Below are 17400 nucleotides of genomic sequence, written 5' to 3' on the forward strand. Positions count from 1 at the left end.
TTTTCTTGAATGTAAAATTTTTATTTATTTCAAAATATTTCATCTAAAATGCAATTCAATGAATTATACTTAAAATTTTATTTTCATTTTAAATTCAAGTTGTAAAATATAATTATTTATTTCGGGGATCGAATTTGAAAATTTTTTATTCATTTTCTGTTCAGTGTAAAATGATTTGAAGTATTGACGTCATATCCCTTGCGTCAACGCGCCTGCTCTCTATCACTTGGTTTGTGGCCCGCTTGTTCAATCAAGGCAAATTTTATAATTTACTCGGCTAGTGTAGTGTCTGAGTCATTTTAAATCTATTCACGTATACCGCTCATGTGTAGAAAATTGTTATAAATTGTTAAGTCATAATGTTAATTAAAGAATAGTGAGTTAAACACTAATTAATTTTGTGTCATTTTTGTGTTTTTTCATTAAAAATTTCATTAAACATCTATCATACTCAATATTGTGGTGTACCGTACATAAAAAATTTTTCGTTTGCAAGAAATTGCATTATTTATTATTTCTGCCTTGAATTGAATCATTTCTTTTGAATAATAATAAATCAATGTATTTTGTTCAAGATTAGCTTATTAGTATTTGTAAATAGGTCAAGGTTGTATGATTTTTTTCATTCTAAACAGCCTTGACAAATAGGTATTAATAATGCCGCTTCCAGATCTGTCAATTTGTCAATATTTAGTAATATTTTTATAAATTCAATGTCATTTCATAATTTATTTACACCTGTTTCTTTTACAGTCGTGTAACTTTACCACTAACGGTTGAAGAGGTAAGATTTTTAAAAATTTTTTTATTTTATCTAATTGAGCTATCTCTAAATAGCTTCTTCAATTTATTATGCTTTAATAATAATATTGATTTTTTCCAACAAATCATAAAATGCTTTTTTGCATAATTATACCTTATTTTTTTTATTAATGTTATCAAAATTTATCGAAGGCATAATTTTATTTTTATTATGTAAGAAAAACATAAATTTTTATTAAATAAATTTTGATGATGAGTAATATATCATTAAAAAAATATTTTTATATTATAATTTAAAAAATTAGAAATAATGTTATTCATCACATGCTTTCAATTAAAATTTTTAGCATATTGAAATATATTAATTTATTCATAACAATGACAGTTTCAAAATCGTGTGCACTTAATTTCGCTAAAACATTAGTTACTGTTTTGTACATAAAATTTTTGATTAGAATACATTTTTCTAACTTGTTGAATACTCAATCGAGTCTAATTAAGTTTAATGAATAGTTTTTATCGTTTAGGTACTGTCTTTAGTACTTCTAATAGTACTAATATAAAACTGGAAACTCAAGGTTAATTTTTTTCAACATGTAAATGAGAAATCGAAGTCATGATTTAATTTGTTCGTTAATAAAATTTTTTTGATGTATTTGCTTTTTATCGAAGGTAAAATTAATAAAAATTATTCAAATAAGCATTTTATTAAAATGATATATGAAAACCGTTGAAAAACTAAAAGTACAATTTTATATACCTAACCCAATATAAATTTTAAAAAAAGATTGTAAACGCCACACAACCTCTATATATACACCTATAATCTCTTACACGTTTCAAAATAATAGATACACGAATTCGTCCTTCAAAAAAGCAACTAAGCGTATTAAACACTCAATTTTTAACATAAAACTTATGAAGAATTAATTAAATTAAAACTGTTTGAATTAATGGTAATTAATATCCTCTTATATACAAGGTATTCCATAAGTATGGAAACAGCTTAACAGATTGCCATGATAATAAGATATCGAAAAATAACTTCAGAACAATATCTCTAATCCGGCACTATAAAAAACCAGAGGGGTCGGATTATTGGAATGTTCGGGATATCGGATTGTATAGAAAAATTCATAATAAATTTCATCACTGACACTAAAATTATCTTACTTGATAATTTTTTTAAATAAAATTCAATTGCCAGAGTGTACCAGATTAGTGAGGTTGTACTGTATTTGTATTTATTTTATTAAGCTTTTAAATATTTCACGTTAGATTTGGTTAGGAAAAATAAATTACAATTCTTCGTTTTCTCGTTATTATCTGATTGTTCTGACGCATTGTATTGCGTTTTTTTTTTTATATTAAGGTAGGGTCGATATTTTACAGAAAGAATAAACGATTTTTTTTAAAATTCTACAACATTATTATTCTTTTAACCTAGACCAAGTAGGGATCTGTGTGCCTCCTTCAGAATGACTTGCCATCTGAAGGTGAAAAGTCTTCGGGAAATGCTATTTTAAGTAGATAAAGCTATAGTTTCTCCGCCGGCATTTCTCCCAGGGTTAATGGATCCAAGAATTCGAACCCAAAAATTCTGAACTTGATGACCTGAGGATAGTAGTTAGGTTAGATTAGAGTGTGGCTGTTCTGGGGTGGGACACACTTAGTACGTCATTGAAATTCTACATTAAAATCGCAAAAGGCGATATAAAGCTGCTTTTTTCGGTATGTTATTTGGATACCTGCCTAATCCATAAAAATCTTCAAAATTTTCGGGCTTTTTTTCAGTTCTTGCAGTTCAATTCAAATTTGATTGGATTCAAAAAACTTGGAGCTTTTGACATAAATATATTTGAAACAATCGAAGCCAATTCGCAGCTCCGTATGTCTAATAGTTTTTGAGATATGATGCTCAAAAAATTAACATGGTTTTCAGAAATTTAAAAATTTGAGTTTTGATTTTGTAAATATCATTGTTTTTTTGTAAGGAGGCAAAATAGGGTAAAACTTGACATTTGCACACTGATATTTTGGTGTGTTCACAATTTATATTTTCCAGTATCTAACAATTGTGAAATGTCAGCCGTTATAACATCTGTCAGGTAATCCGTTTTGGCCAATGATATTCTAGTATTAATACTCATTTGCCAAAGTTGAATATTCGAATATCATTGGCCAAAAAGGATCACGCGATAGATGTAATGAAGGCTAACGTCACAATTGTCAGATACTTGGAAAATATAATGAACACACCAAAATACCAGTGTGCAAATGTCATCAAATTAGCAATAAGTAACATACGCTATTAGCCATAGCTAATTCATACTGATGATGACTACTTGCTAGTTGAAATACGTATTTATATAATAAAAAAATTGATATAGGAAATTGGGGCAAAAATCGAAATTTATTTCTAGGTGTTATTTAAATAATATTAATAGACAGCGTACATTCAACAAAATTAACCTTGTCATTAAAAAAATATACTGAGCGACTTAGGAAATCAGATAATATCAATGAATAATGAATTTTATCAATAAATGAAAATACTGTGGTGATTAGTCAACAATAAACTCATTTTACTCGTTTTAGACTAGATTTCACCGGTTATGTATGTATCGTGTTTATTTGTCTGTTGCCAAAAGTACTATTTTTAAATATTGTCTAAATATTATAATATGCATGTTTGTGCGCAAAATTCTAAATAATTGAAAGTGATCATTGACTTTCGATTTTATGAATTGAAATCAGATTTAATAACACCTTTAAATACAGAGTGGTTCTCATAAATTGATTATAAATATTTGAGATTTCATATAAAATCTCTTTTAAAAAATTTGCATGATAGTTTTAGTAGGCGCAAAGCCAAAAAATTATAGCGAGGCGTAAATTACCCCACCGTAACACCCTCCGTTTGCGATATTGATCGATATCTTGGACTTATCTTGGACGAATTTTTTCTGAGGTATCGATCAATATTGCAATCGGAGGGTGTTACGTTGGGGTAATTTACGCCTCCCTATAAATTTTCTGGCTATGCGCTTACTAAAACATGAAAAATTTTTAAAAGGGATTTTACGTGAAATCTCAAACATTTTTAATCAATTTATAAGAACCACTCTAAATCCCTGCAGAACCCACAATAAAAATATTTAGCAGCATAATTATAAATTATTAATTTACTAATATTAATAATAATTTTATAATCTAGCTTAATATTTTTATTGTGGACCCTGAAGGAGATATCTTTTATAACAAAATGCAAAAATCTGAGACCAAAATTTTCCCTAATTTTGCAATTTTCTTAATCTTTGGAAAAATTGTGAAAATCACGAACAATTTTACTTAACGAAATTAGATGAAACATGCAACGTGTATCTTTGACCAATAAAATACAAAAGTAAGATTAATTTAACGATTGGGTGACTGACTTTTGAGATTTTGCCTATAATTCTGTATGTTCTTTAGTCAATGGTGTAATACACTTAATGTTGTAGAAACATAGATTTGTTTTTTTATGAGTACACTATTTACACTCTGTGTAAGAAGAAAAGTATAGTTCTGTCTAGTGGGACGCGTGCCATTGATTCTACGCGACACAATATTTCGGGCAAGCCACCGATCACAAAGTTCGTTATGAAGTATTATATTACGAAAGAAACGCAAGTGAATGGTTTCATAAGTTTATTTCAACCATTTCGACTGCATCATTCACCAATAAGCCATGATAATATAATGACGGCAGATACAAAAAGAAGTCAATCTCATTTAGTCGCATGCTTTAATTAAATAAGCGAAAGTTTCATGATTTGTTTAATGAAATCCGTTCGGCGAATAATGGTATCACTGATGCATAATAATCGCTGGTTTAGCTGCGGGAACGTACTTCAAAGATTTGTTAATTGCTTGGAATCAGACTAAGAAATCAAACTGTTTCTGCAAAATAAAATTCACGTTTCAATGAATTGGACGTGAAGCTTCAAGGCACAAATAAAACAATAATCGTCATGATAAATCTCATTCCCGATATAATCACGAAGCTAGAATTATTTGACTATGGCCTCATTAAACACTTTTTAGAAAAAATGACAGGTTGATACATAAACATTCGCCACTCCTGATCCAGTGTAAAAATTTTTCTTGATCACAAAAAACAAAATTAAAATGATTGAATAATAAAAAAAACAATCGTAAAATTTATTGTATGTGATTATTATTAGTATGACAAAGATAATTGTATATTTCGTACATTGTAAATATTAGTTTGTTGAGAAATATCGATTTAAAAATATTGCATTCATTTAAATTAATTATTTTTTTAAGTAACAAAAGTAATAATTTTAACGACATTAGCCCTCTCCTCGCGATACTTTTTACGTGTGTAGGTACAGGGTGCGCCATATTTTATGTCGGTATGTAAACATTGACTAACTTTGTGACATTTGTCAATCCATCGTTTGTTGTTTTTTTTTCAAAGTTATTCAATGTTTACATATCGACATAAAAGATGGCACACCCGTGATAAAAACTGAATAATTTTTAATTGTTAAATTTATTATATACTTCTACATATGGGCCAAAAGTCATGTTCATTTAAAAATGTTATACGATTAATAACACGTTATTGAAAAAAAATTTGGTGTGAATGTCATATAACATCTTGATGACAAATACGCTCTTATTTATCAAATATCTTACAAGCGGAAAAAAAAAAAATTAGAATAAAAAAAGTCTGCTCAACCAAGATTGCATCTAGTATCCTTGCGATTCATACTGTTTGGATTTGGATGCTCTTAATAGGCTGGGCTAAATAATTAACGGAATTCATGAAATAGTAGACTAGAGTGTGCCCCCTTTTGGATACTCAAAATATAATTCTTAATGCAGATTGTGAAATTTAGTAGCCCAGCTGACGTTCATTACTGGTAATAGATAGAGGAAATTTTATTTTAAAGTAACTTAAAAATGCTTCGAACTAATATAAATTTTTCTCTATTTCTTATCAGTTATGAACATGAGATATTTTTTTTATTCCAGAAGACGGACTATTCTGCCATTCCATTATTTCTATTAAAATGGCTCTTCCTATAAAGAATATAGCTCACTGTCTATTCACAACTTCACGAAAGTAACGGGAATAAAATAAATCTATTAAATGAGCATATTTGTGTGACCTTGAACTGACTGATAGGCCCTATGAAGATCGAATTTCAAAACGTCACACTAATTTTTTATTGTCGATTCGTGTACAAGACTTAAAAAAAACATATTTTGTTCGAACCTTTTTTTTGTAAACCGATTTATTTGTAAATAATGGTTGTGTGAAAGGTTTACATTAGATTAGTAATATTTGAAAAATCATTAAACATATTCACAAATTTTTGTTTTTTCCTTTTCAGTACCAAGTTGCTCAATTATTCAGTGTAGCTGAAGTATCAAAAAATCAAACTGGCGGCGGTGAAGGTATTGAAGTACTCAAAAATGAACCATTTGAGAATTATCCCTTGTTGGGCGGTAGATATAGTTCGGGACAGTATACTTATAAGATATATCATTTAACGTCAAAAGTACCAGCATTTATCCGTGTAATTGCACCAAAAGGATCTTTAGAAGTACATGAAGAGGCATGGAATGCTTATCCATATTGCAGGACAGTTATTACTGTGAGTAATTATCATTCAAATTGTATTATATATATATCGCAGCCAACTAATTTAATTAGCCATTCTATTAATAGCGTAGCCTTTTTATTAAACGGCGTAATTCAAATAGCGACCTGGGCGATATTTAGTCATTCAATCAAACAGCTAGACAAATGACAAAATAATAAAAAATATTTTGATCGATGACATTTAACTACTTGCCTAGCCTAACCATTTAAATTCAGTTCCACTTTTTGCCTCCTGGAGCTGAAACCCACACACTGTTAATATGGCGTCGATAAGAAACAATATTGTTGTTTCTCGTAGTTTTATTGCGATTCCGCAAAAAAATTACAATGGAAAAGTGTAGTGTTAAAAAGTTGAATTTAAATATGGTATTTATTAAAACGTGATTTTGACGGCAAGTGTACAGTACTCAGATACAAAATAAGGCAACGAAATTTCAAAAAGTTCAATTTCTCTGAGAGAGGCTTTGACAAGTCCGTCATCTTTTGGCGGCCAGGGATTCCAAAAAAGCAGTTGTAAGCCTACTGCGAATCAGAATCGTAATAATAGATCTGTTTGTTTTAAAAACAAATTTTTTTTGCTGATCCAAATGCTATGGAAGTTTAACTTGTGTTAACAAATAATATTTTAATTACTTACATGTGTAATTTGTTATTGAGTTGCGCTATTCGATCTCACGATTACCAAATAACAATATGTTATAATTTTATAAATAAACAATTTCTGATGTCAAATATTTTATCTTTTTTGTTAAATGGTCAGTTCATTAAATGTTGTATTAGACACTACATTCAGCCGTATCATTCATGCCGCAAGTTGAACGGGCCCGTTTAGTACAAAGGCTAGACTTTTAACAGAATGGCTATTTAAGCTATTTGACTGCGATATATATAAAATTTAAAAATCGTTTATAACGATATTGAAACGATCCGTCTCAATAGAATTAAAGTCGATAAATCATAATGTCCATTCTTAGAATTCAGTTTATAACTTCTATATGTTTATTTCATTTATTAAAGAAAATACATCCAAAAAACTTCGCCATTTGCGATTCGATGGAGAAATATACAAATTATGGCATAATTTGTCCGAAATATCTATCAACTTTATAAACTTTTTTAAAAATATTTTTGGATTCGTAAATTTCATTTTTACATCAGATAGCATTTAGGTATTGATGATATGACAAAATGTTAAGGGAGTGAGCAAATGAATCATTGCAGGATATGACCGTTGAAATTCGAAATTAGAATTTTACCTCACTTTGTCAAGAAATGTTTCAAATGTGCCAAATATTGCTTGTAAACTTGAACAGATTTTTTGGTTCCACAATTTTTTTAGAATTATGAGTAATATAGTTATTTACGTGCTGATTAGAAGACATGGATATTTGGCATATTTTTTTAGCAGTCTTTGCAAAATTTATAAAAAAATTCAAAAATTAAAATAATTAGTTTATTTGATTTTTTATTGTTTGAAAAAGTCGTGGCTTAAATAACCGGCTCATATAAAAATTTAATTGCTTTAGAAATGTTCTGGAATGCGTAAGGTAGTGTTTGGCCCTCGAATACTTAAATCTCATTTTCACAATTGGTTAAAAAATGTACCGTTTCCATAAAAAGTTCGTTTTTTTTTACTTATTTGGATATGTATTTTTGCAAATATGTGCTACTTGTCCCAAAAAATGTTCACCACATTGATTTTGAAAAAAAATCTCTTAGAAAGGTATTCAAATTTCAACGGTCATTTGCAGGATTACAGCCGCTTCTTTTAAGAAACATCTGAAAAGTATAGAACCGATTACAAATTTTGTATCCTTATCCAAGTTTTTCAAAGCTAAATAATTTTTTAATTATTAAATTATAAGCTTGATTTTAATGACCAAAACTTCCATTTTCTATTCTTAAAAAAAATTATTTTGAAAACGATAAGGTATAGTAAATACACCTTTACCTTTTTTGTACTAACATTTCTCGTTAATTGTTACTAATTGCATAAAAATATTTCGTATACACAGTACAAATAAATATAGTACAGAGTATCTCAAAAATTTCTACAGAGCGTTTTTTTAACAAATCGCAAGTATACGTTCTTTTTAAGAAGCACAAGTAAAGATAAGTTTTATAGAAGCAAATTTTTCAAAAATCTGTCTACACTTACATTAAGGGTTAATGTTTGTATTCACATTGACATTCAAATAGTAATCAATAAGCAGGGAACGAAAACGAAAATTACACTCACAATCAGTATCACAGCATAATAATAAAATAAATAAAAAAACCCGACTGCATTAAATTAAAACTGAAAAGAAAAAAACAAGTTCAGTATTTAAAAAGATAGGCTGTTAGAGTCCTTATGTAAACTACTGAATTTGTTTTTTTCTTTTAAGTTTTTATTTAACGCAGTCGGGTTTTTTGATTTTTTAAAGTTGTTTTTTAAATTTACACTTTTAGTAAAACTACGGTAACGATTGAAATGATTTTCAAAGACAAAATCGTAAAAACGTAAAATAAGATCCCAAATTCTGTGAAAATATGATAGGAAATTTCTTTAAAGAATTTCATGTGAAAATATCAGGGAAGGTGATTCGGAAAATATTGTTTTGCATTATCAATTGCATCGTTTTATTTACATTTGAAATATCTCAATATTATCCAGAAAGTTTCGTTGATTTTCTTGAATTGTAATGAAAACTGTTATTGAAAAGGTTGCACTCAAGTTTTTGGTATATTAATCAGTTTTGATACACGCGTGAACAATCTCAAGAGTTAAGATTTGTTCATTCAAAGATACGTATTCCTAAATGATTATATAATCATTTTATAATTACACTTGGTTAATTATCGAATATAAATAATTTGATATTGCATGATATTATTTTTTTAATAAAAATTAATAATATACTATAAAAACTAAAACACGGTTTGTCCTTAGCTTATTCTAATAACTATATTTATTACTTTATCATGTAATTGTTACTTATTAATGCAACTTCATCTACAATTAATTACATGTAAATGTATTGTATATTTAATAAAAAAAAAAATGAATATAATTAATATTTTACGATTTTTGATTATAAAATTACTTAGGTTTTATAATTAATTGTTTTATTGTTTTTAACAATAAGATAAAAATATTGTTTTCAAAAATGTAGGTCAATATCAATCCTTAAAAATAAAAGCTTCTTTGATTTCATCTTTTCATACTGTACTGGTTTTACGTAACCGAATAGATTCGACAAGAATAAATGAAAAATTCAAGTCGACTTCTCTACTGTTTCCAAGAAAATAAGTATTTATAAAGATTTCTTGTTGTCAAATGCGTGATATTTTCACAAAATTTTGGCTGTTATTTGTCAAGTTTTAGCGTCAAAAAAATGATATTTTCTTTGAAAATACTTTTAATCGTTACCGAGAATCTGAAGTAGACTTTTATTTATCTTTATAGAACAGTTTGAACGAAAAAAATTTATTGAGGCTAAATTACACGATCTGACAATGAGAAAATTTTCAAATCGTATAATCCAGACGAAACCCGCCTTCGAATCGAACAGATGATACGAATTTATAGTGACAATGTGCAATTTCCATTTTCATTCACTGATTATTAGTCTTATATTAGTTATTACTCTTCGAATATCAACAACGTATGAAAATCACCAACTTATCTATTAATGATAAAAAAAATACGCAATTTAAAGCCAAAACGCTTAGTGATAGATAAAGAGATAAACGCTTTGTGATAAAAAGATAAAACTTATAAAATCAAAGGGCCCTAAAAAATTGTATAGGATATAGGTTATTCAAAATTTATTGAAAATGTATAGGGGGCGTGTATGAAAAACACTTCTTTATAATTGAATTTATTTTAAAAAATTAGTTTCACACTTTTTACTCTTATCAGTAAAGACTGGAGCCCAATTGCGAGAAGGGAAGCTCACATTGATCTATTTTTTTCAAAAATATTGTTTTATAAATGCGGCTTAGATATAACTACGTATATGTTGTTTGTCTCTTATCGTTTTGAAGATAAATTTTTGTTAATTAATCATCTTTTTTCAATTAGAAAATCGATTAGTAATGTCATTACAGTTAAAATTCCTAACCGTTACAAAGTACCCTTAATATTCTAAACCATTAAAATCTAAGAAATTAACGATAAACGCCTGGTTGAAAATGTTTGGTTTTCAAAATATGATTTGATCCTAAAAATTTATGAATAGAACTGTATATTTAGGCGAGAAGATATAACATTTGAGATCGATTTTTTTCGAGCTAAACAGATCGAAATGTGGTTTTCGGATTCGTGGCCAGCCACTTCGAAAAACCTCCGATTTTGGATTCATTACGTGATAAATTTTGCTAAAAATTCTGGAAATGAGCTCTGCTACTCTCGTCTCCAGGTACACCAAAAGTCTTTTAGACATTATATTCGTGATCTGCGACCTCGAAATCCATCGATAATTATTTAGGATGCATTTTATAACAATTTAGAAATAATCTTGGAGATGAGATATACTACCAGGACGTCCTGGTCACCAGGTGCATCGAGGAAACTTTTAAACATAATGTTCGTGATCAGCATCCCCAAAAACCAGCGAGTAACAACATTTGACCGATTTAGTTATAATTACTAAAGTAAAAAATTTTTGCGCTTATGAAAATGCATTCTGGCATTGCCAAAAAAATTTTCATGGTTTGTATAGAATCAAAATAGATAAATTTTATAATTGAGTTCCTGAATCGAATTCAAAAAAACTGCATCTCGATCTGCCTTGCCCGAAAAAAGCGATTTTAGTGTTCTATAGTCTCGCCTAATTCCTGTATGTTGGAAACTATTTTATTTAAATGAAATAAAATTTATAATTTAGAAGTATGTAATGCCGGTTTTCCACTAAACGGGCAAACAAAAACAAAACAGAAACTCGTATCGAAAAAACAAAACTGCAATTTTTTACAAACTTTACGAAGGCTGGCAGTATAATGACAGTTAAAGTTTCAATTTTGTCTTTCAACAAAAAGTCAGTTTCAACAAAAGTGGAAAACTGTCATAAGTTTCACATTTTCTATTTGTTTACAATGTTTATTGCAATAGTTATAATCTTTCGAAAATAGCTTCTCTAACTTCTCTCAAAATCTCATTAGGTTTATGAAACAGATTTGAAAACGAAACATTTTCGAACAGGTATGAAACATAAATAATATCAATTTGTTTTTATGTGAATTTTATCCTCAAAATTTTCTGTTTTCTATTCTGTATAATAAGATATGAGAAAGTATTTTATTATTTCGAAAATTATGTAATTAAAAATGATTATTAAAAAATCAGTTGAATTTTACAGAATCCAAATTATATGAAAGAAAAATTCCGAATTGTAATTGAAACATTACATAAAAATGATAATGGACTTAGTGATAATGTAAGTTTTTAAATTTTTTATACAAATTTTAACATGGTGCTTTGCTTATCTTTTTTGGGTAAAATATGGGTTATATATATGGTGATTTATGGTGTAATGGTGTCTTATGTCCGTTATATATTTTATCCTTTGTATATGTTATCATATTTTCTTCATACATTAAAAAAAAAAACATACATACATTGATGGAACCGTATATAGAATCCTGGTTACATGAAAGAAAATTTCACCATCTGCATTGAAAGTCTTCATCTACCTGATAATGGCACTCAAGAAAACGTGAGCCTTTAGTTTACATTCAAAACTCATTTTAAATAAAACACTTTTTTAGATTAACTTATATTTAACTTTTTTGAATTGTATTCCAAGAAAGTAAAGTATAAGCGTGCACATCTTGATGAAGTTATTCATTTGAAATTAAACAGTAATGTCACTCTAGGAATTAAAACTAAAAAGTATTATGACAATTTTATACTAATTCGAAAAATATTTCAACTAGAAAAAAGTAGTAGTTTACAAGTCTTGATTTTTTTCAAGTCTTGATTTTTTTCTTCCCAGTTTGTCGGTTTCGAGGACTACCCTCTTGTAAAAGATTAACTAATATAATATAATTGGATTTTTATTTGATAACAAATAAAAAGCTAACCCGCGATGATCTTTAACAAAACCTTAAACTAATTTGGAAAGTGTACTACTAGTAGTTACTATGGGATGAACAGATTGCGGAAAAATATCATGGGAATAAATCTATTCGTCATCGGTCCGTAAATGTCTTATTTGATCACATCTACTTTCATAGATTCAATAGAGAAGTTGGATTAATTTTTTTTGTCACAAATAAGTATTTTTTTTTTATTAATTGGTTGACTTGTGATTGACAAAATGACAAATTTTGTTAAACCTATTATCTGTCGAGGTTAAAAACAAAACACCTGTGATATTGTCGCCAAAATTTTATCACTTTCATGTGATAGGTTTTTGAAATTTTGCCCAAGTTGTTTCTAAGATGCAAAATGTGGTTTAAAAAAATAATAGCTTTTTTTTTTGTAAGTTCTAGAGTGACTTTATTCATTATAATCATAAAGCCCGATCCACACTTTCAGTTTCTATTCATTCAAAAATCATACTCTATTCATATTCTTGTTTATACGTCAACGTAATATTGTACTTTCCGTTAGATTGTTTTCAAAAATCGCTCCTACTAGCGCTAACTCAACACCTATTAACGAAATTTAACTCATTGTGTTATGTTTAGTTGGCCTGGATCGAGTTAGCACGGGTCGGGGTTGTTTTTGGAAGCTAAATTTACAATTTTACTATCAGTTTACAATCAGATAGAAATTACAATATTACATTGACATATAAATCGATCATCATAAAATTGAACTTGATTTTCAATCATAGATTTTATCTTGTTATAATTTTTTCAAATCAAAGACGCGAAAATACTCTAAAATATTAAGGATTTTGAAATACACCCAACATAAAGAAAAGTATTGAAAGATTTATTTTTCAAGTTTTCATAAAGAAATTTTTTTCATAAAGTGTAGATCGAGCTTTAAGTTTATGGATTTATGTAATTGGGTTTTTCATAAATAAATGCTTTACATTTGGGTTTATTAAATGTTAGTGATTGTCCTTTTTATTAGTTAGTTTCTACAGAACGAATAGTTAAAATTTTAAAATAGCTTAAGAATAGCCGTATGCGTCGAAACAAGCCGTTTAAATAAATAAAAGATCTAATAAGGTTAAAAAAAGCCTTTGTTAAAAAATTATTATCTTCTTACAAGTTTGAAAAAAAAAATTCTTTTTGTGGAGAATTAATTCGTTCTGGAGAAATGGATAATCATTACATTAAGGCTTAATCAATAATTTTAGCGATTTAATTGTAGAAAAATTGCTTTATTCAAATAATGCTACACGGCTTAAGTATATCTTTTCTATAATCCGAATTTATAGGAATCTGACTAATTGCGGTTCCAATTAAACGCTATTTGGATAATTCCATTTGCCGAATCTAATTTCGGTTTATCATTATCGATAATTAACTTAAGAATTAGACCGAATTTAATATACGTTTTTGTCGTGGGTATAAAAATAGGGTTACAACAGCTTACCCTTAAAAGTACACCCTATCGTATAATATGAATTAGCCCTTTGAATTAACGCTATTTTTGGTAATTATTTTTCTTTGAAAATTGAATATCATAATAACGACGGATATTCAAATTTCATAATTGTAATTCTAAAGTTTTCTGCGATCTTCAGATACTTATTAGACAATAAGCTTAGTGAGGCGAAGAGACAGTTCTTGAACGATACACCACTGCACCAAGAATTATATTATTATTTAAATCTAATTAATTTTTTTTTTTTTTGTTTTACAATGTTCGTCATATAAAATTATCAGAAATTCGGATCATAGAATATAATTTAGTTTTTATTCGGCACCTGAAGTTATATCTAATTGAAAAAGCTTGAATATTAAAAAATAATTTTTAATATTCCTAATATCATTTTTTGTATCTAGGTTCATGAATTACCACCAGATAGATTAAAGATACGAGAAGTAGTTCCAATTGATATTGCAAATGATCCAATTAATGCATCTGATTACAAAGAAGATGAAGATCCTACAAAATTTAAATCTCAAAAAACTGGACGTGGACCGCTGGTTGGTCCTGATTGGAAGGATAAAGTAGATCCAGTTATGACTTGTTACAAATTGGTTACAGTAGAATTTAAGTGGTTTGGTTTTCAGGTAAAAAAGATTATTTTAAAATTGTTTTATTTCCTCAAAATAAATTATTTGCGGTTTTTTTTTACAGAATCGAGTTGAAAGTTTTATTCAAAAAGCTGAAAGGAGATTATTTACAATTTTCCATAGGTAATAAAAATATTTACAGACTTTCTTTTGATAAAACAAGAAACCTTTTAAAATTGCGAAACTTACATACAAATTTCCAACTCTCTATTCCAATTAGGAGGATCTGTAGAGATAAGCAAGGTCCTTAAAACTTCGAAAAATGCTTTTTTATCCTGTGAATTTATACCAGAGTTTAGTAAACAAACACAAATAATAAATAAATAAGTTAATGTTGACTAAAAAACAAAAATAAAACTGGCTGAGGTGCTTGGCATGCACCCAAAAGATCCGGGTTCGACTCCTGGTGCGAGTTTAATGTTTTTAATTCTCTTTATTGAACATATTTTCTTAAAACTAGCTAAGAACACTCGAGTAAGTTATCTTTCAAACAAAACAAAAAAAACTAAATCAAGGGTACCAAAGGCAGACATATAGATTTATAAATCTGACTTTTTCGAATTAACTAAAGATATCGTCCTCAACATTTCCAATATATTTTACAAAATAAATTTTCATATCCGTGGACTTTTTTAGCAGTATTTCTAAAATATTTAATTTCCATAAACTATAAAGGAAGGATAATCTAATGAATTGGTGTTTTTTTTTTTTTTATCTAGACAAGTATTTTGTTGGATGGATCGTTGGCATGGTTTAACAATGGCTGATATACGTGCACTGGAAGATCAAACTAAAGAAGAATTGGAAAAACTTAGAAATGAAGGTGAAGTTCGAGGTATGCGAGCTGATACCGATTGAAGAAAATACTACCATCGTTTAGAAAAACATAATAAACATACTATTACAAAACGTTCGTTGATTGAAGTTCATCTAAGCAAAATTGAAATAATAATTCGTAAATAATTCCAAATATATATATATATATTAATTAAAATAAAATTAAAAAATTATATACAGGATTTTTTTAAAAAAAATTTCCTCCTTAATATTTCCAAAACAGAATGGAATATCGATAAACGTAAGAACACGTTATCGTCTCATTTTTAGGAGGAATAAAACACAGCATTCATTGTTTTTAAATGTGGAGCTTCTTAGTCAACAGGGGGCAATTTTGCTTTTTTAAAGGCGTTAAATTATTATTTTGAGTATTTGTAAACAAAAGTTGCAATTTTTGCGACAAGGAAGGTAAATGAAGGTTAATGAAATACGTAATTCCTATTAAAAATATGAATACGACCCTGTGTAAAAAATAACGCTGTTTTTTTAGTCTCTCTAAAATGAACAGATATGGGGTTTCCCGTTTTTTATTTTCCATTCCGTTTTCGAAATATTAAAGTAGAAAGTTCTTAAAAAATCAACCTGTATAATTAATATATAATGTGTACAGGGAGTTAAGTGTTTAGCGAATAGCGTTAAAAAAATTTATTCTATTACTATTGTTAGATATTTATCTCTCTTGTTGTAATAAGAAATACCTACATGTGTGTGTTATTGATGTATTCGATCGATAACGATACATAACTTTTAGAAATACAATATATAAGAGGTGGTATTTACTGATTTTTGCCATCAGTAACTACATCCACCAAGTCAGTCGAGTCATTAGAGATATAAGAGTAGTCATTTATTAACAATTATTAATTCAAAAAAATATTGTTAATTATTAATAAAATGAAGATAAAAAAAATTGAAATTATTGGTCCAATTTGACTAAAAAAAGTTTATTGTTTATATTTATTAATTGATTTGTGGAAAAAAAAGTATTTTTTAATTAATAATTCAATGAAATAAGCTTTTAAACCGTAATTTGAGCTATGAGCCTGAATTTTTTTGTATAAAAAAAGGAAATTCGTTATTCTCCTCGTACAATTACAATTTAAACGAAAAACAGTTTTAAATAAAAGTTAAATTAAAAAAAAAAAGTTGAACATAGGAACATAGGAGTTAACTGAATCATCGCCAAGGAATGAATTTTTTCCTTTCAAAAGGCGGTAGTGATCTATTTCAACGGGAAATATAAATAATAATTAAATAATAGTTTGAATCATTCGATTTGTTAAATTAAACAAGAGATTTGATTTGAACAAAGTTTCAAAAAAATCATCTACAAGTCGCAAAGATTCCAAATTATTGAACTTTCTTACATTCCACAGTATTTATTATATGAACTTTGATATATTTTAAAATGCTTGCCTTACGTAGTTTGCTACGATTTTCAACTTATGGCGGACTGCATCAAATTAGGAACGAGTAAAATACATAATAAGAGTAATTACGATTAGCTAATTCATACTGTTGATGACTACTTGGTAGTCAAAATACGTATTTATAAAATACAAAAAACTGATCTAGGAAATTGGGGTAAAAATCGAAATTTATTTTAAAAAGTATAATGTTTTTATCTGTTTCCAAGGGAGTTCTATCTCAGCGGGATTTAATTGAGAAAAATCAGTTAAATCTTTCATATGTAAAATTTTACTGCAAACAAATGTACAAAATTTAAAATTTATAAATGCGGTTTTTTCCTTGTAGCTCTCTTCAAACTGAACGGATTCTTTTAAAACATAGAACATTCTTAAATTACCTTTCAAACAAACACACAATAAAAAAATCAAAATTGGGTCATCCGTTCCGGAGGTATGATGTCACAGACACATCTTTTTGTGTAGTTGTTTAAAAATTGGCTTTTAAAGAAAGTTGTCTAAAAAACATAGGCT

At 27.9% G+C, this 17400-nt stretch overlaps 1 protein-coding gene across 2 annotated transcripts; it reads left to right on the plus strand.

Annotated features, from left to right (window-relative positions):
- The first annotated feature begins 149 nt into the window (after nucleotides 1–149).
- Nucleotides 150–15621, plus strand: LOC123299737 (phosphatidylinositol transfer protein alpha isoform). Of its 2 annotated transcripts, none has more exons than XM_044882061.1 (7): nucleotides 150–376; nucleotides 754–784; nucleotides 6168–6431; nucleotides 11782–11859; nucleotides 14390–14620; nucleotides 14688–14746; nucleotides 15343–15621. In XM_044882061.1, exons 1-7 carry the CDS (start codon nucleotides 360–362, stop codon nucleotides 15479–15481), a joined length of 819 nt encoding a protein of 272 aa, XP_044737996.1. In that variant the 5' UTR covers nucleotides 150–359; the 3' UTR covers nucleotides 15482–15621. The 2 variants fall into 2 exon arrangements, with proteins under 2 accessions (XP_044737996.1, XP_044737995.1); XM_044882060.1 differs by lacking the exon at nucleotides 11782–11859 and adding an exon at nucleotides 12061–12138 and having other exon boundaries at nucleotides 154–376.
- Nucleotides 15622–17400: the final 1779 nt, after the last annotated feature.

Source organism: Chrysoperla carnea, chromosome 5, assembly GCF_905475395.1.
Source record: "Chrysoperla carnea chromosome 5, inChrCarn1.1, whole genome shotgun sequence".
NCBI classification, from domain to species: Eukaryota; Metazoa; Arthropoda; class Insecta; order Neuroptera; family Chrysopidae; genus Chrysoperla; species Chrysoperla carnea.

Bases quoted from the DNA above. Each gene is read 5' to 3' on its own strand.
- LOC123299737 (XM_044882061.1), top strand. The intron at 11,860-14,389 runs GTAAGTTTTTAA...TTTTGTATCTAG, and splicing joins ATAATGGACTTAGTGATAAT to GTTCATGAATTACCACCAGA. The intron at 14,747-15,342 runs GTAATAAAAATA...TTTTTTATCTAG, and splicing joins TTATTTACAATTTTCCATAG to ACAAGTATTTTGTTGGATGG.